Genomic DNA, 22,597 nt, shown 5'->3' on the forward strand with positions numbered 1-22,597 from the left:
AATTTCAAATGAGCACATAAAGTGTCAATTTCATTCATAAAAATTAGTCAGCCTTTGTTAATTATGTACTGCTTTTAAGCTGCTATGTAAAAAAATTTTATGGCATATTAGCTAAACAATTATCGTTTTCTCTTGCGTATTTTTAGACCCAGATTCTCTTAATTCGAATTCTTGAAGAAATAATTATTTAATCTTGAAGAAATAATATTATTTCGAATTTTTGAAGAAATAATTATCGTCAAGACAAATTAAATGCCGTAGAAAATTGACTTAAGAAGTTATTTGAAATTATGCCTGACAGAAGACAAGACGTTCTACTGACTACAAACAAACGCCAATTATTTATTAAGAGAACTTGTGTCGCTAAGACATTCAAAATTTTTCGACAGTGTCACGTTGAGCGTATGACCGAACGACCTACACGTAAGAAGAGGTTGCAATCGCAGTGTTTGCAATGCAATCCGTATCAGCAGCTGAAGGGGCGTAACGACTTTTCCATCGCCGCTGCCTTGCCTGAGTCACCACAACGATGGCCACGTTTGTCGCCTACCGCCGAAAAGGTCAAAGACGCTTTTGTATCGTAGGTGTTACACATTCAGAAATTCAATGCGGATCTTTTGTTTATGGATGAGTGGCTCTGTTTTACAACAATTGCTTTCTTTGGTAACACTTTCGCTTAAGATAAATTGCAAGATTCTTTGTGGTCAGATAAAACTTGGACATAGCGTGGTGTTATGAATAATTGCCAAAGTTGATTGACCATTCACTCGAATCAGGAAAGAGTCATTTTAAAAATAAGCTAAGGGAACTGTCCAAGGTTACTCTTTGATAATCGAGGCATCTGTCTTTCAACCTGTAAGAATCTCTAAATAATTTTTGTTAAAATTATTATTAAGCAAAAACTGCTGTTGACACCCTTTGAAAAACTTTTTTCTATAATAGGCATACAAAGACAGACTTCAAGAACTTGGTAAAGCGATTATGATGAGTAAAATGATGTTAGTTCAAAGAAAAAAAAATGGAATATGTCCGTCTCTGTGTTTCTATTATTTATGTGAACAGTACAACTGAAAAAAACCAGTCGATAGAAACAGTCTGTGTACGAGCTCCACACCTAAATTGCAATGTTCAATAAAATGATCGACAAAATTAATATCCGGCAACTCAGTTTGTCTGTGCATGCACATGCACATTAACACTAAACACAAAAATAAGCTTGAGGCAGAGATACGCACAAACGCAGACACACACACACACTAAAACAAGAGCTGGAATTGCTCGAATGAAATCTAGTGAAGAATTTTAGAATTAAAGATTTATTCAAAATTCTGAATAAAATACAAAAAAAGATGGGTTGTTTGATGTTTTATCTGCTTATGATTTATACGCATATGCCATGACCAAAAAAGGAAAATTAGATATGTGAATCTCAAAAATATTTGTAAAAGGTTTTGATGATAAACCATGTTCACTCCTTTTGCCAAACTGGAATGATCATTGCATTCTTTCTGTTCCAGGTTGCAGCAGTGGATTTATCACTTTCGAACTGATAACTGGCTACGTGTACACGTCTCCTGGAGACACCATGGAACTGGCACCTGGAACACTGAAGTTGACGGATTGTCTATCCCTCTGCAATGCGAACGCCACTTGCCAAGCTATCAACTTCGAGACAGGGCTGTGCGTGTTGTTTAGCTCCAGTGCGAACCAGCGACCGAACGCTCTGACGCCTTCTCAATTCCCCGTCTTCACCATCTACGCGCACAAAGTTTGTCTCTTGGGTAATTGCATTCCTCTCTTTTTCGTCACATTGAAGCTGAAATCGATTATTGATTTTTAATTAAAATCGTAGATGTCAAATTAATTCTGATGGATAATTCAGACATGCAAATGTGTAATGAGTTTTTTTTTCTCTGATTACCTGGAAAATTTTTTTTCTTTCTATTACCTTTTTAATACAATTCCTTATAATTTAGAGTTAATATTTTTCTGTTATAACCGCACACGCGAATTCCAAATTAGAAAGCTTACAAAACATTAATGTGTTTGTGTCGTTTTAGAAATGAAATGTCATAAAAGGGCAAAAAGATAATACTGTGGCTTAGGTACTATTTAGATTTACTAAACTACTGGGGACGATGGAGGGAACGAAAATATTACATTATGTCACGGGTAGAGATTGCAATACCGGATCAAAATTTCAATACCGGTATTCGGTATTTTTTGGATCTTAATACCGGGATACCGGTTTTAATACCGATTACTTTTCATGCTTAATCACAGTACAATTGATGCATTATGTTTTTTAAGATCACATTTCAAAAATTTGTAATAGTACCGCAGACTGAATAGTGATATTTACACTTTTTTTGCGATTTAAATAAATAAGACTTAATTACTTTTTTTGTGATTCTTTATATACTGTTATAATTTATAAGTTATACATTTTTTGTGATATTTATACTCTAATAAAACTGGCAAATAAAACAAAAAAACACCTGTGTTTTCTTTTTTCCCTAAAATTTCTAATACCGGTATTAAAACCGGTATCCCGGTATTAAGATCCAAAAAATACCGAATACCGGTATTGAAATTTTGATCCGGTATTGCAATCTCTAGTCACAATGTTTGGCGAATTCAACTCCTAGCTTTTTGATCATTTACACAGTTTTGTAAATAATAATTCTTTTGGGAATCGGCCACTATTTGATGGGTTTCGTATTTACTTTCACTAACTGCACTTAAAAAAATTATGCATTCGTTATCACTGCTTTTAGCATTAATTAATTTTAAAAAATTAAAGAGTCCAGCCTTTTCTGTCATGTTTCACGAAAAAAGTTGTGCTGCAAAATGTCTATTCTGAAGATGGTTCTCAGTTGTATAGTTATGGTCAGTAATAAGGATCTATATCCAAATGTTTTATCCTGTGTCTTTCTACAGGACGCAAGAGATGCGACCGAGACTGGATGTTCGAACGTGTCAATGGCTATGAACTCCGAGACGTGGCCCGCAGCTCGGCCATCGTCATGTCTAGGGAAGCCTGCATGGAGCTGTGTCTGAATGAGATACAGTTTCAGTGCCGATCCGCCAATTACAACAGAATGACCGGAGAGTGCTTCCTAAGCGACAAGGACAGGACGTCGCTTAGTCTGACGTCCACCAACAGATACTTCGGACAGTCCAGCGAAAGTGTTGACTACTTGGAGAGCAACTGCGTTGATGGTAAGTGGCTCAGAATCAATCTTCTCTAGACAAGTTACCATGTCACCTGTCTGTTGAGAATCATAGAAGTGGAAATTCATTGTCTAAAGAAAATATAGTTTTTCAGTACGGAGCATGTTGAGGCAAGAAATCGAGACAGCCTTCCGCGTCTTTAGCAGATGTTAAAAGATTTATTTAGGTACAATTACATGAACTTAAAGACAAACCTTTTGAAATTTCGCTGCCATGATTTTCAAAAAATGATGCATTTTTCGAAAACGAATGATTCGCACTTTCAAATTTCAGTATCAGGTATTTACACGAAATTTTGCTTTTATCACGTGTCTAAGCTTTGTTGCATGTGGCTAGTGCCATTCAGTTCTATGAGACACGTAAAATCATTCAGGAAGCAGAAAATGTGTTTCGGATTTAAAATGCGTAACATTCTGATTTATAAACAATTTTTATATAAATCAATAATGTAAACGACAATTTTAAATAAACAATAATAACAATTTTTATATATTTTTATATAAATTTATAAACATTTTTTTATTTATTTATAATATGTAAAGAACAGTATTCAAAAGATTTATTTAATTTAATTTCCCCAGATAAAGGTATTTTTAAAAAAAAATTCAAAAAATGCGATTGTCATGGAATTTTTTTTAATCATTTAATTGCTGAATTTATTTTTTTATGTTTCTTAAGTCCCTCTTTTTAAAGTCAAGCAATGTTGCATATACACACAGAACGTCATACAAATAGTTGTATAATAAGTAAGCAAAAATCCATAATAAAATGAATAAAAATTTCATTTTCAACTCTGTCTTCCTTAAAGCGTCCAGCGCGTTCAAGTGAAAATTTTAACGGGCGGCTGTAACGAACTTCAAGCGTTCTTCTATATTTAAAAACTTTTAAACGTTTAAAACGCTTTGTAAATATTTACTTGTTTGAGTTTTTATTTTTGTTTGTTATAATGCGGGGAAAAACAGAAATTTTCGCTGACAGGAGAGGACGGCGAAAGGGTTAAATAAACATTATAGAAACTCATTTGAGGCCATTAAAATAATATTTTTTTTCATTTCTAGATCTATCTTAAGCCTACAATAAAAACTCTATCATTAAGCAAATAAAAAGTTATACAAAATTTTTAGAATTCTAAAAATTTATAAAAAATCTACATAACATATTTTTTTCTTGGTGGGAATTCCCTGTAAGTTTTATCCGGATACCTGATAGTGTTAAGATTTAATTCATGATTTCATAATTAAAAAACGAAAAAGGGATTTCCAAATTTCACATTCGAAAGATATGATACTCACGAACTTTCATTACCCCCCCCCCATCGAATTATAAGGAACTGTAAGTGATTTAAATTATTCCGGTTTGATCTTTCCATGTGGCGGAATTTTTTATATGCACTCTTTTTCAAATACTTCTGTTCAAAAAAGGTACCAGTTTTGGACTATCGTATTTAATCTCTCACTATAGAAATAATTTGGGAATGTGTTTAGATGACTGAGCGAACAGCATCGCACAGAAATTTTATTCGCTGGGAGAAAAATTTAACGGCTTAAACTTTTCTCCCTTCCTTTAGATTGAAGAGAAAAAGTCGCCTTGTATTCATTTGGGATTAATATCGTGTCCTTAAGAACTATTACTGAAATCCTAAATCAATTTTTTTATTGAAATCAATTTTGTAGTTGTTTTTTAAATAAAATACGCTACGATGTAGATGAGTGGTAAAAAGCATGCTTGGTTTTCAACATGTGCTGGAAGGTTTGAAAACAAGATTTAATTATATGCGTCTCAAGTTCAATTTAACACTTTTTTAATCAAAAGTTATAATTTCCCAGAAATGAAGTTTTATAATTTATCCAATATAATAAAGTTGCACGCAGATCTGCCAGATATACTCTACACAAGTTATAGTTCTTAAATTTTTAAAGAATTCAGATATTTATATCATTTTTGTTCAGATATCTATGAGTAATATCAATCCTTCCAGCGCCTGATCTTTATATCTGTTGAAAGAATTTTTTCTTCTCTAAATAAAGCTTGTGAACCATCCCATCTCATATCTATTTACTTTTTTAAATCATTAGTTCACTGGATATATAAATGGCTTCTTGTGGTCCAGATAGTGTTCCTTTTATGATTCAGAAATTCAATGAAAATGTTCAAAACCAGATCATCGTCCGAAACAATTCCCAGATCGAAAAATAAGCAAGCATAAAATTTCGGTCAGTCGACCAACCATTTAAGAATCTCCCATCATTTGATGGACACAGAACAATGACCGATTCAGATCCCACGATTCATTTACTCCAGTGACATTGATTTTTGAGTTTTTCCTGCCCTTGTAAGATCGCGTGTCACAACGACGACCTTGTCCGAAACAAGGAAAAAAAATGGTCCTTACCTTTTAGCCCACTGACACTGATAAGCAGATCCCAGACGATATTTGCGTGAGGGTCAGCCATGCCCCGCGAATCCTGCACTCGGATGCTAATTCGAACCCAAAAACAGAACATTAAATCGAATAAAACAAAGGAATTTCTAGCCAGGATCCTAATCCTCTGTGATTCCATTGTTCGGTAACATTCAGCAGATGCACCCCTTAGTCATTAGGTCGCAAGTATACGCTTCAGTGCGTTTTCATTTTCAAGTCCCTGTAAAGAAAAAAAAAAAAAAAAAAAAAAAAGAAAAGAAAAAGAAAACTGACTATCGGAGTCTCCATCTAAAGAATTAAAAGTTGAATCTTGATAATCTCTCTCTTTCGGAAAATGCTTCCGTAATGTCTCGTAGCAATGCCTAGAAGCTTTGAAAGGGCGCTTACTCTTAATCGGAAAATGAGCCATGATTTGAAGTAGGTTTGATTTCGACATCCTTGAATAAATAAAACTTTTTAGAATAATACTTTGTTTTTTCTAAAGAAAATATTATAATTGTCCGTGAAAGAAATTTGTTTCTGATAAATGAAACCCCATTAAAAATTATTTTGGAAGATCTCTATTTAAATGACAGATTTAGTCTTAAAAACTTTGAAACACTTCTTTTCCTTACATTTTTATTGAAATATTATTTTTGACCACAGCTAAAATGGTCCACAGCTTTTAATGACGAATTTAATATTTGCTTATTTGACTGTGCGTGGAAATGTGCAGTTAGTTTTCTGAAGAATCCGATGTAAGGAAAATGCGCAAGTATTTAAAACTTAGTGGTATCTTCCATTTCAAAGAATGTATTTACAATAAGAAGAGAAACTGGATCAATTCCACTCTCAAATTATTAATATTATAAGAACAAAGCTATATTTAGTGATTATTAAAACATTGTAATATACTAGGGGAAGTCGTTTCATTCAGAACTCTATGCCAGTCGGAACTTGACTCATTTCAGAATCAAATGTTATAGTTTTACGAAAACTTTTAAGCGAATACAGGGCTGGTTGTGTTGTTGTCGGGTGTCTGAAATTTAAGAAATTCGAAGACAAAACTATTTCTTTCATTTACCAAAGATCCTGATAATAGGAGAATTGATATTTTTAAATGAAGGAGAAAAGATACCTTTAACATTGCAGTTGCTCGAATTTGCTGTCGGTATTTCAGCTATTATTCGCGTAAACTGCAAGTTAAATGGCTTACAGTCCCACAAAAATATTTCGCAAAAACAAAGCCGCGCCAGCATTCCATTAGCCGTGAGGTAAGAGTGTATCATCGTCTGAAAAGAGTGATGTCTCGTAACATGCTCTGGAAACTCTGATTAAGTGACAGCTATCGAAACAGAAATTTCGGAATGAGAGTGTGATGAGAAAAAGGCCTCGTTAGAATGTTACCAAATTAAGAATTAAATCTATTTGAGAATCACGAACTTTCATTTGCTTGTGTGCTCAGAGCACAATTGTATTCAAAAAGGGGCAGAGAGAGAGAGAGAGAATGCATCAGCCTTCCAAAACGTGATTGCAATTTTGTTTTAATAAAAGTTCTGTGTGTTTAAGTTATTGTGTTTGAGATATAAATGAATCCTATTTGCCATCGTTTATGCATAATGTAAATATTGATTGTCACGTTGATCGGAAGTTTTGAAATGATATAAATATGTATAGGAAAACGTAATACTTATGCATGTGATATATATGCATAGAACTCAATCGATCATTGTACAATGAAAGGTATCCTGTAAAAAAAATAATAAGTTATTTTCGTTCATATTAAATCAAAATTGTAAATTAGTTTTAAGAAAGTACTCAAAAATAATTGGTTTCGTTTTTAGATGGATAAAGTAAATGAAACACCATAATAATAATAATAATTAAAAAAAAACGAATGTTTATTTTATTCATCAAAAATAAGATTATTCTTTGTCATTCTGTTCCATAATAATCGTTCACTGTTTAAACTTGAAAGGGTTTTTACTGTTAAAAGTGTAAGGGTTACTATTTCGTCATTTCTTGCAAACAGACCCTATAAGAAAGCTAGGCCCATGAATTTTATTAAAATTTTCTATTAAATATTCATAATGTGTGGTTCTTTAACAACGCTTTCAACAAAGAAATCTGACTTAAAAAAAGTTTTTTGTATTAAAAAAAAAGAGCTTTCAAACGATCCATTTGTTTCGTAACGTAACATTGGGTCGTGTTCCCTAGATGCACTCTCTCCCTGAGCATACTTTTAAGAAACTCGCGTCATTGCAGTGACATCTACAAAGATAAAATGGATATCTTTTTTAAAACTCTTTTCTGTTGGTTCTCATTGAAATTTCATCAGTTAAATTTGATTTTTTTTTAAAGAAAACACATGAGTGCACTTTTTTCTTCCCTTTCTTCTTGCCGGGGATGGAATTCGAGAGTGCATTAGAAAAGAATAATCTTTCATGCATTAGAGGCTTGAAGTCATATCGGGAAGACTAATGACAGAAACGACTATACACGTTCGGTGTCCATAATAATCGAAGTTTGAATTTTTCGCTGAGTGAAAAGCTGTCACCAAGGCGAATTTCTTAAATCATACTGAAAATTCTAAAAGCTAGTAATAATAATGTGTAAGTCTTCTCGGTTTCAAGTAAACAGAAATTGAAAAAAAAAATCACTTTTATTTCACGACTGAGAAGGAGGCTTCAGATTTCAGTATTAAAGGAGATCATGAAAACCAAATCTGAAAAAGAATGGAAAAATCTGTAACGCTGAAAATAAAACGTAGTTAACCGTAGAATGTTTTCCCATTCTACGGTCTATACGGACTTTTTTAAAAAAACAATTCTTCAATAATGAGTATATCATTGTCTTATAATGTATATCACTTATATTCTCTCACTATCTATATTTCATGGTCGTCATTACTGAACCAACATTTGTATGAATCAACTCTTTTTCTGTAAAATCTTCGTTGAGTGCAGCAAACTCTAAATGACATCCTTTTGCTTAAGCCGTGGCTAAACCTACGTGTATTGTATTTACAAATTTCAAGGAAATGTAACTCGGGTTATTTTTATCTCCCATGAAAACAGTTACAGTTAACAATGTTCATTATTCTATTTTCGGTATTTCTGCAATCTTTCTTTGAATAAAATGGGAAATCCTAAAAGCTAGCAGTTTTATCTGATTAAAATATATATACAATTCCAAAATAAACACAGATATAAATTCCTCTGCACTAGATGATGAAAGGGCATAAATCTTTACCTATTTATTCATTTTGTATTTTTAAAGAGCTTGCTCTTCAGAACGAACTCAAGATAAACGTTACTGCAATCAATTCAGATAAAATAATAAATCACTTCTTGTTTGATGAATGTTTATCAAATGTTGAAATATTTCAGAAAACTTCACTGATCCATCAATTCTATAACGACCTTAAAAAGGAGCTCAAATCCATTAGATCTTTCAAATAATGACCTTTGAACGTGAACTCCATTTTCAATTTTTGAGTTCTAACCATCTATTTGTAAGTTATCTTGTTATAGCAGATTTAATTGGCCCGTTCTTCATTCTATAAAGTCTTCTTTCTTCATTTCAAAATAAATATCGGTCAGTGATATTAAGAGCTTCTGATCGGAAGTTTATGATAACTGCAATGAAGGGCATCGGTTGTTCTGGTGCGCTCATCCTATAGAACAGGTTATGTTCCGACAACAAGATTGAGGAGTTTCCGTAAATACTCATAAACAATCTGGAATAAATAAGCAATCGTTATATATATTCTCCCTGGATTACAAAACAAAAAATGGATCCATCCAACCATAAATTGAAAGCATTTGAACTCCTAGTGATTTCTACGTTTATAAAAAGATATTGCCTCAAACAACAATCACCAAATAAAAAAAAAATTAAAAAAGGAACCAGGTATGACCAATGATTTGGACATTGTATCTTTCCGATGCCATCAGAGGTAAGAATTCCTTGAATGTCTTCCACCTGCACACCAACAAAAGGAAGTAGTGGAGCGCGGTCTTTTTTTTTTTTTTTTTTTTTCCTTCGCGTCCACTATTAATCTTTTCATCTGCTAACCAAGAAGGTTAGAGCGCAAAAGCAACCGCAGTTAAAAAAAGAAGTTGTTGTTTTGGCGAGTGGGAACGCGCAGAGAAGCGTGGGGAATAAGAACGAGTTTCATGGGTGTCCCTCTTTATTATTTTGGTCTTCATTTACCCGTGGGCTCTGTTATCGCGCGTGAACCTATGCTTTTGATGGCAAGTTGCCCCGGTGAACCGGTCTCTTGATGTATAAAGAATTATTTGCCACATTTCCTATGGATTGTTGGCTGGATTCATTCTATAATTGGGTTGAACTTGTGGGGGTTGATATAATAGTTTTTTCCTCTGCTTTCATTTCGTCTATTTCCTGCCCCCCCCCTTCCTTTCTGTCAAAGTGGAAAAATAAAGGAAAATTGCAGCTTTAGATGATTTGAAACACGCCTAAATGATACCTGAATATGGAAATATGCAATGGCTGAACTGTTTACTAGATACAGCAATGTCATAGAACATTTTAATAATAGTACATCGAAATTTGGCTAATTCGAATGTTTCGAAGTCGAATTTATCGGCAATTCAAAGACGTGTGTCTTTTCCTGGTCTCTATGATTTTCCATAAATATAACTAAAAGTGACGTTTGAAATTGCATTCATTTTATTTTATTTCCAGTCTAGACTAAAAACTGTAAAAAAGATTTTTATTGATGTAATGCGGACATGCATAACGTCCGGAGTCTGAGGGGATTGCGAACGGCGAGCGCGGAAAATCCTGCGTTTTTTAGGCTTCCGCACCACGATTCATTATGTGGAAGACAAGATCGCTTTTTGTTTTGTTTTGAAGTCGTATGGATACATTTGAACAGGTGGATTTTGAACTTTTCACGTGCACCAAAGTCATGTTTAAATTCACGTTATGTTTTCAAACCGAGGCTAAATGGGATACTTCGATTCTCTCTCCGCTTGTAGACAGCAAGATCCGATTACATTATTTCCCCTTAGAAAAGATTCGAAATACCGCGAACTTGAGATATCGCATGGATTTCAAATATTGTAAATATATTAACTATTTGATTTACATACTTTATATACCAATTTCGTATTATAGATTTTTAATTTTTAATAATAAATAAAAAAATCTTACTGCCATTTCTTGTTATAACTGTTTGTATGAGTAGTGGAATGCGTGTTACCCATTAGACCTAGGAATGGATTGATTGTATTGTCCAACTCCGTCATCCAAAACTGAAAAATATTGATCTGAGGGCAATTTTATATGAAGAAGAATAAGTAACTTATATATATGGAAGACTTACTCAAGCAGAGTTCTGGAAGTAAAGTTGCAGTGATTTTTTTAAAACACAGTTATTTACTAGATCCAATGGGTGCATATAAAAAGGCTTTAAGGTTTTTACACTCTTCTTCTGATTCTTTAAAGAAGAAGGAAAAAAGATCCACTCCAAGGGATGCGATTTGAAGTGAATTCGACTCGGTTTATTTAAAATCGATTAGAACAAATACTTTCTAAATATTCTTATTGACATTAAATTACAATGAAATTATAAAAAGTTCTGCAAAATGATCATAATGGGGGAAAAGTTGATTGTTTAGCATTTCTAGATCCATAGTTTATTTATGTGAGTGAGAATATAAATTAATTTCTAGATTAAATAATGGACTAATCAAGTAAAAAGAATGCGTAATTGTGTTTTTAAGCATACATGTAAAAAAAAAAATTAACCACACAGAAGATTGTAAGACATTTCAGATTGGTGCATAAAAAGTCAACTTTTAAATTGTCTTCAATTGCTTCATCCACTTTTTAAATGAGCATTCGGCTACTCCCACCCAGTTTGGGCCCATTCTCCCGACTATTTTTATTTTTTTTCCTTTTTTAAAATGTAAAATTTTAGATAGATGGTGAATGTTTTTTTTTTTTTTTCATATAAATGAATATAGAGTTCAGTTGCTATTAAAGATACTCCGAAACTGGGTCATATCTACACCTATTTTAAGGATATTTTCTGACCATTACGCTTTTGCAGCAGCAAAAAAAAAAAAAAAAAAAAATGTGATTACGAGACCCTCAGTTACCTTGGAAGTCACTGGACCGTAAATGGTGTAAAATTTATATCAGCTCCTTTGGAAATATTTTTCTATTGCACTGAAGTGATGGTCTTCGGCACGAGCCATTCTTTGTTTGCTTTTGTTAATCTGATGAACGACTCATGACTGAGTACTTTTTTAATATCTAGAAATAAGTGAGCTCGTCAGCATTTTCTCCTCAAACGAGTCGCAAAGATGGGAACACCTTAAATACCAGATTGTCGTGAGAAATAAAGCTGCGTAACATCTTTTAGCAAACAGCAATGTACTGAAGTTTAATTTATAAAAGAAACAATAAGGATTCTTATCATATTTATTTTTGATACTTATCATTCAATGGGTCTTTGTTGAATTATAACATCTAGTGGCAAAGATACAAGAGCTATGAAGGTAGATGACCCAAACACAAATATTCTTTTAAAGCTAAATATAACGAGAGTTACGCCCTTAGCACTGTTTCTTGTCTGTCCCGCCACTGCTGTACTCTAGAAAGTATATAAAAATAATGAGGAGGGGGAGGGATTCAAAGTAATTATAAGATTGTGATTACAAGTACGTGAGTGCAAAGAACCATACGTGTTAGACTTTTAATGAAAAGGTAAGCAAATAATCATACAGTGAGCTCTCGTGTAGTGCACTCCATTTAACATAAATAAATATAACGCTGCCAAAAGATTCTAAATAAAGTGCGGTAAATAGATTCGTATGAAGCAATTCATAATTCAACAATCAGTGAAAACGGCACATCGGTTTTATTTAAAAGAATCATTCAGTACAACTTTAATAATATAGATGCCTTTATTCACAGAAATTATTTATTTTCTCATCTTACCACGCTACCGGCTTTGAAAACAAAATACACGATGGATCTGTGGCAATAAAGAGAAAGCAAATCATATCATAAGATTAGAAACCAGTTTTTCGAAATGACTTCTCTTCTCTGAACTAGTGTTAATGAAGATGAAGCAAATTGTAGTAAACGAATGTGCTGAACGGATGCTTTCTCATTCGAACAATTACGCAAAGCAAACGAGTGGTCGATTTCATTGTAAGTGCTCTTTCAGAATGGAATAATAGCTATTGTTATGCCGACCCATTCGTTCGTGACTGGAGAGTTTGATTTTACTAAACGGGGGAAGAGTTTAGCCGAAGTTCGAGATGCTTGATGCTTACTATGCTGATTTATATCTTTTGGAAGGAAATTTCGAAAAAACTATTTGGGCACTTTTTGATGTTTGCTATCGTAATTCATATCAATAAAATGAATCTGATCTTGCAGCTAAAGATGTCTATCATTCAACGCCTACTCTGTAATAATTTACATAAAATGATACGTGTGTATTACAATGGGCAGATCTTTATTTAGATGAGATGTTATCATTGTCTTTGTAAAAAGACTGATTGTGAGCGTTTGCAAGAAGATTTATTGAAAAACTGATTTGAGAGGGAAAGGAAAAAAAGATTTTCAAACATTTGTATTTTTATTTCAAAATACTCGTCTTTGGGGTGATAAATGGTAGCTAAAATTTTCAATTAAATATTTTCTGAAATTCTTTCTCTTAATAGCTTATTCGGCAAAATATTTCCAAACTTTAAATTTTGAAAATTCCTATACAGTTATGTTTATCCTGATGTGCATTCTCCTCATTTTCTGTCATTTCCCCTAAAATTTGAACTTTAATTCAAATTGAAAGTGATTAAACATTCATTAATGCGAAATTTAAAAAAATATTTTATTTCAATGGTTTTTTAAAAATATGACAATAGAATTGTATAGAACTTAAGTCCTGTGTAACTATAGAATATTTTTAGTATAATTTATACAATACCTCAAAGGATGATTCCATAAAATAATTTCTGATGTATCATAAAATTCTGTTTTCTCTTTTGTTTCGAAAAGATTTAAATGTCGGAATTGATAATATATTACTTGTTTAACAATAAATATACTTCTGAAAAAATGATGAAGTCTAAATTTTAAATGAAACTTCAAAGAAATAGCTGCGAGTTGCACATTTTCACACTTCTTAACATAAATGTGCCAAACTTGGTATTCTAGGTCAAACTGTCCAGTCTGGGGAAAGTCCATACATACAAGTTTGTGTACAACCATACATATCTTTATTATAAGTAAAGTTTCGCACTGCTTGATCCAAATAAAACGTTTTTTTTCTTCTAATATTTCTTCAATGATTTTATCAACAGTTTTATCTAGTTTTCAGAGCTACTTTAAGTTTCAGTGCTCTCCTTTTGGCTATTTTAATACTTGTTTACTTAATCTAAAGCAAAAAAAAAAAAAAAAAAAGAAGAAGAAGAAGAAGAAGAGGTTACATTATGATTTGTTTGTTTAAAATACTCAATGTTTTAATTTCGATTGCATCAACCGTGGTGAAAAATCAGAAATTCAGTCATAAATGTTTTTAAACCATATTATTTAAAGTAATAAATGTGGGTTATTTCAAATCTTCTTGGCTTGTACATTCTTTTTTATTTTAGGGACTAATAAAATGTATACGACATAATATTTGCGTGACACTGATTTGTCTTTCGATCCATTTATTCATAAAAATGTCTTTAATTTGGCATTTGCCAGGGTTCTTTTTTATTATTATTCATGTAAGATTTAAAGTTATTTCAGTACTGAAAAATCTTAAAGCATTTCATTTATGATGTGAAAACTGTCAAAATGTTTGTATTGTAACCTGTGTGGCTTCTCAGTTAAGAATTCAACGTCTGTGATTACTAAGTAAAATAAATAAATAAAATAAAAAAAATATCGGAAATGGCTTTCAAACTTTATCACATCGTTTCATGTCAAAGTGCGTTCTGGATATAACTCCGTCATATATTGAAGAAGATCGAGTATGCAGTTTGTAACTATAAATTTCCGAGTCTGTCTCCTTACGGATCTATAAGGGTAGGTGATGAGGGAAGCCATACAATAACATTTATACCTCTATCACACTAAATTTTTGAAACATTTTACTCATATACACGCAAAACAACAGAAACTCGGATATAATGATTTTTTTTTTTTAAATGTTTCTTGACTGGTTCAGATAGATTTAAAACTTATAAAAGTAACAAAACCACCTAGTCGAATTTTTTAAAAAATTCTTCATCTTTGTAAGCAAGAAATTGTAGTTAAAAAGCTTTAAGAACTAAAAATCAGTGAATAAGTTAGAGTTCTTTCTTTTATGTTGCATCTAAATTTTAAATTATTCATCAAACAAACGGTTTTAAAACGATGAAAATTACCTTAAAAGGTAAAAAAACTTTAAGTTACTGAACTTAATGAATTTTTCTTTCCATTTGCTTAGAATATATTTCTTATATATTATATTCAATGGATATAAATATATCTTTTAAAAAAGGAAAAGAAATTGAGTGCATAAATATTTTTTTAAAGTCCCATTTTGCATTTAAAATTTTGCCATAACTTGACGATCGTGCCTATTTTTCTTAACATGTATTGCGATGACTGGTTTAAAATTGGCTAAGCGGTTAAAGTTTAATGGGATATAAGAATTCAAAATAAAAAAATCCGTGTTCTGAAATCCTCCAGTTTTGAAGAATGGCAACAATAAAATTAAAAAATGAATCGTGCCTTTCCTGGATTGTGATTGCGGTGCCTTCTCTTTTATTGGCAGACGAGTTTCTCACGTCCAAAAGAAGAGTGAGAAACCGTCATCCCCAGGTCACGTGAAGGCAAAGAGATGAGGGGCGAGGTCAGCACCGCATCCAGAATCTTGATCACTAGTCTTGCAGGTCACTCAGTCGAGAAGGCAACTGACCTACAGGTCACGGAAGGAATTTCACCTACAAGCCGGCTTCTCTAGCACAGGGTGCTCGCCTCCCCCCCCCCATTCTCTTATTTGCAGAAAGGATTTATTTAACGAAAAGAAAGGATTACGGAGCGAGGATTCATTGGGATTTCCGTTTGCACGACTAACTGATTCATTGTTTGCCTAGGAAGAAGCAGATGTTTGAAGCACACTGAAATAACTCATATTGCCTTTTATTAAATGATTATTATATTTAAATGTTTATCGCATTTTTTTCCGCCTTTAACTGAAACTGGAATACTGGATTTTTTTAGATAATAACCTTTTAGTGAGCTCAAATTTTTGTGGGAAGTTAAGGTCACATATGAAGTATTGGAAATTTGCATATCTAGAGCTCATTAGATTAAAAAAAAGTGCTTGAAGCAACCTTTTACGGAATATTGTAGATAAAAAGAAACAAGAGATTAAAAAAGAGCATTTTAAAGTATAATGAAATCAATGCTGTGAAAAAGAAAAAGAAAATAAGATGAAAAGAAAAATAACATTTACTAAAAATATCCTTTTTTATTATCTTAAAAGTATATACCTCATATGCATTCATTAAATTGCCATTAGGATGATAACAATTATTAGTATTTGTTGCCCTCTTACAGACACATGTGCACATCTCATCTTTAATGTGCATCTCAACTGTAATTCATTAAATGCCGAGACCTGCCACTCTTCAGACCTCTGATATTGGGTTTGGGTTGATCTGAACCACACTGGTCGGGTTGGTTGATTCTGCGAACGATACCACCTTCAATTCCGGATGCCATCAAAATTCCGGCGCATATGTAGACTTAGTGGGCATTGATGTCGAGAATCGGACATCCTTATATCGATACAGTGTGGAAATTGGGAGAGTAAGTTGCCGACTTAGATGTTGCCCTCATCATCGAATCACAGTTCAAAATTTCAATCCACTATAGTAAAATAGACCTCTTGTTTATGGGCCACCACTGTATGCTACATATGTAACATTTATTTTCATCAACAAGTATATTTTTTTAATTGGAGGACGTTTTTATCTTTTTGAATTAACCTCGAAATGATTGATATACATTGATGTATTAAAGCCTCTGAGGTCTTTAAACAACACAATAACCCTCTTTACAAAATAATAATAATAATAATTTCTATGTAGCAATTTCTAATAATGTATTTTAATAAACTTAACAATATATATAATTTCGGATAATTTTCAAGAAGGTTGGTTTCAGTGTATTATCGAATTCATCAAAATTAAAATTTAAAGGTAATTTATTTTGTAAAAAAATAGTAGGAAAATTACAAAATCTTTAACACAATATAAGCTTTTTCATAACAAAATTGATTTTTTTAAATTCTAAAGCAATATATTTTATTTGAATTATAAAACAATATAATAAAAAGCTTCCAAAAATAATTAATTAGAAATTCTGCTAAAACAATTTTTTTAAAAATTTAAGTTGATTTTATTTGAACGTTTGAATACACAAAATTGCAAATTAAATTTCTTTAAAAATATCATACGAAAAAAGTCCGGAGACCTCATTCCTACCCCGGATGTCCCGTGGCCCTTAGGCGGATGCCAATTTATACATCCAACGAGAATTTTAGCTCTGTTGTGCATTTGAAAGCAGGGCAATCGTTTTATTTGAGTTCAAAAATGAATTATCGATGAGCGGTTGGTGAGATGAGCGGGCAAGGGGGGGGGATGTGGTGTAAATTTATTTGAGTATTTCAACGCGTCAAAATTCACAACAAATTAATTATAGGATATGGATGAATAGCAAACTAACATGTTTTCACCAGTGGTATACAAAAAAGATTTTCATTTATTTCTGAATTACACTATATAGGAATTAAAGTCTTCACAGAAATGTATTGTGCGGACATTTCAGAGTCAAACAGCTGATTGGCTTAGTTTTATTAAAAAAATTAATAAAAAATGTTTTTTCAAAGATTGAATAAACAATTTTTAATTTTAATGTTTTTCAATCTAAAAAACAGCATGAGACTTCATTAGATTTATCAATGCTTAGAATACCCGGAATGCTGAGTTTAAGCTCTCGAAGGCAATGAACAACAAGGAATCAGAAAGCAAAACTATATAATATTCATCTGATTTATGAATGAAACGTTATTGACCATAAACTTAAAAAAAAAAGTTTTCATTTCTCATTCTTCATACATTTTGATTAAAGAGAAAATTTTTTACAGGCATTAAACCTTTTTTTTTACTTTGTAATTTTAATCTTTTAGAGCCTGCTATGGCTTGCATTTATCAATTTCAGTACTGAGTGTTGGGAGAGCCACATTAGATACCATACAAAAAAAAAAAAAAAAAAAAAAAAAAATGCCAGATGCCTGGTTCGCTTTAAATTTGCAGGAAAAAGTTAAGGGCTCATCTCATTTCACAAGTGCGCTGTGAATGTTTCGGACATCTAATTGCCATTAGAAATTAAAAGTTCAATCTAAAACAGAAACTTTTTGAAAATAACAAGTTTAAATTCAATTTTAGCTTTTTAAGTGAAAAACGTATTTAGAGCTTTCAGATAATTTCAATACTTAAGAAAACTGTGAAAAAATAATAGTGAAAACCGCAATTCACAAAACGCAGTACAAGAAACGAAAACTTCATATTACAAGAAATATTCAGCTTAAATAAAGAGCAATTCAAAACATCGTATCGAGACGCTAAACAAGGAAATTTTATTATATTTAAATTATCTTGATCAATTGTGAGAATACATTAAGCGCTTCATTGGTCGTCAAAGAATATAAAAAGACGAGGAAGAGTTTCTTTGAGAAAGAAGATGATAAACAGGAAAATAAATTTAGTCAAAGGAAAAATTTGGCTAATAGTTATCTGTAGAATAATCCTCCTAAATAATGATATAATTTTTTTTAAGAACGCCAGTTCCTTGTAAATAAAGTTCATAGTATCTACCAAACCGCAAGCTTTCGAGCTAACCCGGAGTGAATAAAACGGTTTACGAGACCTAATAAAGCAATCCTTCACCTTTTTTTTCTATCTTTTGTTGTTTGCGGTGCTTGTATTTTAAAGAATAAATATTTCAAGCACACTGTAAATGGCTCCTCTTTATACCCTTCCGTTACGGCATTGACAGCATTCGCACGAGAAGAACCTAACTGTTTGCGAGCACTGAAAAAGGGGCAGCCATTTCACGCTTGGTCGGAACCTAATGGAACTCCGAGGATGAGGTGAAAGGGCAATTAAGAAACCAAGGTTTGAGTTATTACAGAAACAAACAATGCGAAAAGAGGAAGAAAAGGGCGGAGGGTAGGCAGCTGAAGAATGCGCCCGCCTTGTTTACGAGCCACAAAACCGAAACGATCATCATCTTTTCAACAAGCCCCCATCTCGCGATTGGGCATTGTGTTGAAAATTAGACCGATTTCGGCCAGGAAATGTTTCCTCGGGATTAGCTTTTGCAAGAGAAGGTGCTTAATCTGAAATAACGATGAAAATAAACCGGAGGGGCGACCGATGCTCTTATTGTTCTACTATTAGAGGTCAACGTAAATGCATTTCTTGGGTCATGGGGCCAGGAAGGAAATACAACTTTTATGGCATTCGAAGGATCATCCCTTGCTAATAATTAGAGGCCTGTATTTGGGAGATGTACCAAGATTCTTCTGAAGGTCACGTCAAAGAGAATATTCATTTTAAGTCATCATTTCCGATCGACGAGTCAACCTGAAACAAGTGTACCATTTGAAAACTCTAATGTAAGGCAATAACTTTTCTGGAGGATGCTTACAAAACAGAAACGCTGTAATTCAGGAAAGAAGATTGCTCTGCAATTGTCTTCCACGGCGTAATACTTCAAGTATGACTCGAGATGTACAAATAAATGACCCAAATAATGGTATTCGTCTCTCTATTTTTTTTTTCCCCGAAATGATGCTGTCGTTGTCGTAAACACACGATGATATTTGTCTTAACAGACAATTCTGGATAAGGGTTCCCTGCAATGGTGGTCTTTTAATATTAGTTGTAATAGGTTTCTTCCAACCAAGGACACATCCAACTAGCGTGTGGAAATCTTTCCCACGATTATCTGGAGGTTAGAGATTCTTCTGCAAAGTGCAAAATTCATTGCAGCATCAGATCTAAAGAAGCAATCGGATGAGGAATGATCAATGCTCCTCATCCAATATGTGCTTGCTAACACCAGGGATTTTTATCATTTCTGTCAAATGAACAGTTTTTCCCCACTTGTATGCATGTAAGTTGTGCTATTTGCATATTTCAAACATGGGCTATAAAATCTAATAAACAATTTTTGCGTATCAGGATCATGTAAAATGTAATATAATTAATAATAGTTTCATTAATTTCAATTAATTTAAAATTACAAAAACAATTCAGATTCAGAATTCTGACAAGAATTATCTTAAATTTTTCTGCAATATCTAGAGTTTTTTCCGTTTGTCTTTTTGTAAATTGCCATCTGTTTGTTAACGATAACATGACTACATTCCTAATAAACTGCACGCGAAAAAAGAATAATAAAGTTATTATACGAAATTCGGAATTGAAATTAAGATTAAGAATTGTTTTGGCTTATTTTATTTGAGCATGAATTTTAGTTTTAATGTATTGTAAGTATGTAACAGATTTTTTAATCCTCTAGTGTGATAATAGAGCTGTAATTTGAGATTTTATTGTCCTCAATTACAGCAACTCAAAATTTTAATGAAACATTCATTTTTCTTAACACGTTCACAGAGAGTAGTAGAAAGAAAAGACAAAACAAAATGAAAATTCAATGAAATAATCAACTACCGTTTAAATTGCATTTTTTTTTTTTTTTACTTAAAACTAGGTGCATAATTGAAAGCATTACAATGTAATTTAAAGGCTTTATTATTGCAGCATTCATGTCGTATTACAAGAATATCAAAACGCTTAAATTTGGGGACGCGAATTCTGCCCACAAAAATGTTCATGAGAAATTTTACTTTTGGAGGTAGTACTAAGAACACATGAAGAAGTATCATAAAAAATTAAAATTAACCAGAATTGAATTTCAACCATACATAATTTTTTTGGGGGGGGATTCAAAATTAGTTTAATATGAAATATTCACTTAAAAGTTTGATTCTGTAAAAAAATTTTGTTCAGTACCTTACAAAAACTACTACCTCTTATGGCTATTAAAGTCTGAAAGTCTATTTGCCAACAAAAATCAAGGATTGCTGCTAAAAAAATTGTCGATTCTTCCATTAACTCTGAAATTCGAATAGCTGGGTCATGAATAATATAGGGATTAATATTTACTTCAGCATGTTTAAAAAAAATCGAGACCGCAAGCAAATTTTTTGCCACTTTGCAAAAGAAATAACTCATATCAGCGCTTGACGAACTTTTTTTTTTAAATGCGCTGCCCTATTGTTCCAGGCTAATATATTTTTTAAAATCTTCCAAATAAATTAACTTTTTAAAAATGGCAAAAACTTATAGCACTTCCGAAGGCTTTTTAAACTAAAACTCGCATATCCAAATATGTAAGCCTGAGCATTCCATGAATGCGAATTATGCTATCAAAGTAAAAAAAAAAAGACGGTTTCTTTTTCTTTTTTCTCTCTATTTTTACGTAACATAAAAAGAAATTTTTCTGATTAATTATGAGTCAAGCAAATAAATAACTTCCTACTTCTTTGGTCCCCTGATATTGAAACCAAATAAATCATTTTTATATACCTCATATTCATTAACAATTTACTGGTGTGATACTAATTTGTTGTATCCATGAATCCATGGATGGAATATCCATGAATGGAGTGAAATTTATGCTTTACTTTGAAGATATTTTTACTCTTTTTTTTTCTTTTTAATGAAAGCTTTCAGTTCTAAAAAACGTCTACTAATCTCCAAGATTTAGCATTTACCACAAATTTTTTTAAGGAAAATTTTTAATTTATGAGATTCTATGTGCAGTTTTAAATCTTTTGTCAAAAAAAAAAGACATGAAATAATTTAAATTCCTTAATTAAAAATTAATAAGAAATTTTATAAAAATATCTAAATAATATTATTTGATTGATAAATAATAGAATTGAATTCGATTATTTTAAAAAAGGGGTTTTATACGTTTTCCATAAATGCTTGGATACTTTTATAAGTTATTTTGGTGCAAAGCTTACAGTAGTTTTAGAGAAATGTATTTTATTTAAAAATTTATTACAATATTTTTGTTTCAAACATTTTGAAATTTTTTTAAAAAAAATTAAATATTTGAACAATTTTTTAGAGTAATCGTTGAAAAATTAAAAATTTTCAGATTGAAAATCAATAACTTATTTTTTGATGGCAATAAAAGTTTCTTGTGCAGAATAATTGAAAATTTCAATCATGCAGAAGAAATATGATTAAATTTATATTTCATCTACAGGCATTTTAGGTGGAAACTTGTCGCAAGAAATGTATTCAATGAGCCATTCATTCCATGAATATATAATAGCCACTAATACCTTTTGCAATTACTGAAAATAAATCAGTAAAAAAAAGCAAAAATGAAATAGAATTTCAAAAAAAAAAAAATCAATATTGAAAGCAATTAACTGCAATATAAATTGTATCTTTTTTTTTAATTGAAATGTTTTACTCTTGTTGTATTTCCCGTTTCATCTCTTTCAAAATGCATTGTTATATATAATTTTTTCATAAAAATTCGGTCTCATAGCAAGACAATTTTAGCTACAAATTAGAATAAACAAACAAACAAAAAATTGATTGCATAAAATGAACTTTATAAAAATAGTATTTTTATATACAATTATTTTATAAAGCTATATCTTCATCTTTTTATTAAGAATATTTTAAAAGTTTTTTTTTTTTTTTTTTTTGCTTGTGGAAAGAAAAAATGTTGTAGAATTAATCAAAAGTATGAATTCCAATTTTTTTTTTAATTATATACTGTAAGAATCAGTGCATCACTAAGCAATTTCATTTGAGAATTATCATTTAGTAAAATGCCGAC

The 22,597-nt window shown here is 31.7% G+C and overlaps 1 protein-coding gene across 1 annotated transcript in view; it reads left to right on the plus strand.

The window, feature by feature from the left end:
• The window catches only part of LOC129983909 (uncharacterized), a 64,602-nt gene that overhangs the window by 16,247 nt on the left and 25,758 nt on the right, over nucleotides 1-22,597 (plus strand). The window contains exons 2-3 of the mRNA XM_056093612.1: nucleotides 1,518-1,781; nucleotides 2,941-3,222. Of these exons, the coding sequence (XP_055949587.1) occupies nucleotides 1,518-1,781; nucleotides 2,941-3,222 (546 nt within the window). The remainder of the gene's footprint in view (nucleotides 1-1,517; nucleotides 1,782-2,940; nucleotides 3,223-22,597) is intronic.

The sequence above is a fragment of the Argiope bruennichi genome, chromosome 9 (assembly GCF_947563725.1).
Source record: "Argiope bruennichi chromosome 9, qqArgBrue1.1, whole genome shotgun sequence".
In the NCBI taxonomy this organism is placed as follows: Eukaryota; Metazoa; Arthropoda; class Arachnida; order Araneae; family Araneidae; genus Argiope; species Argiope bruennichi.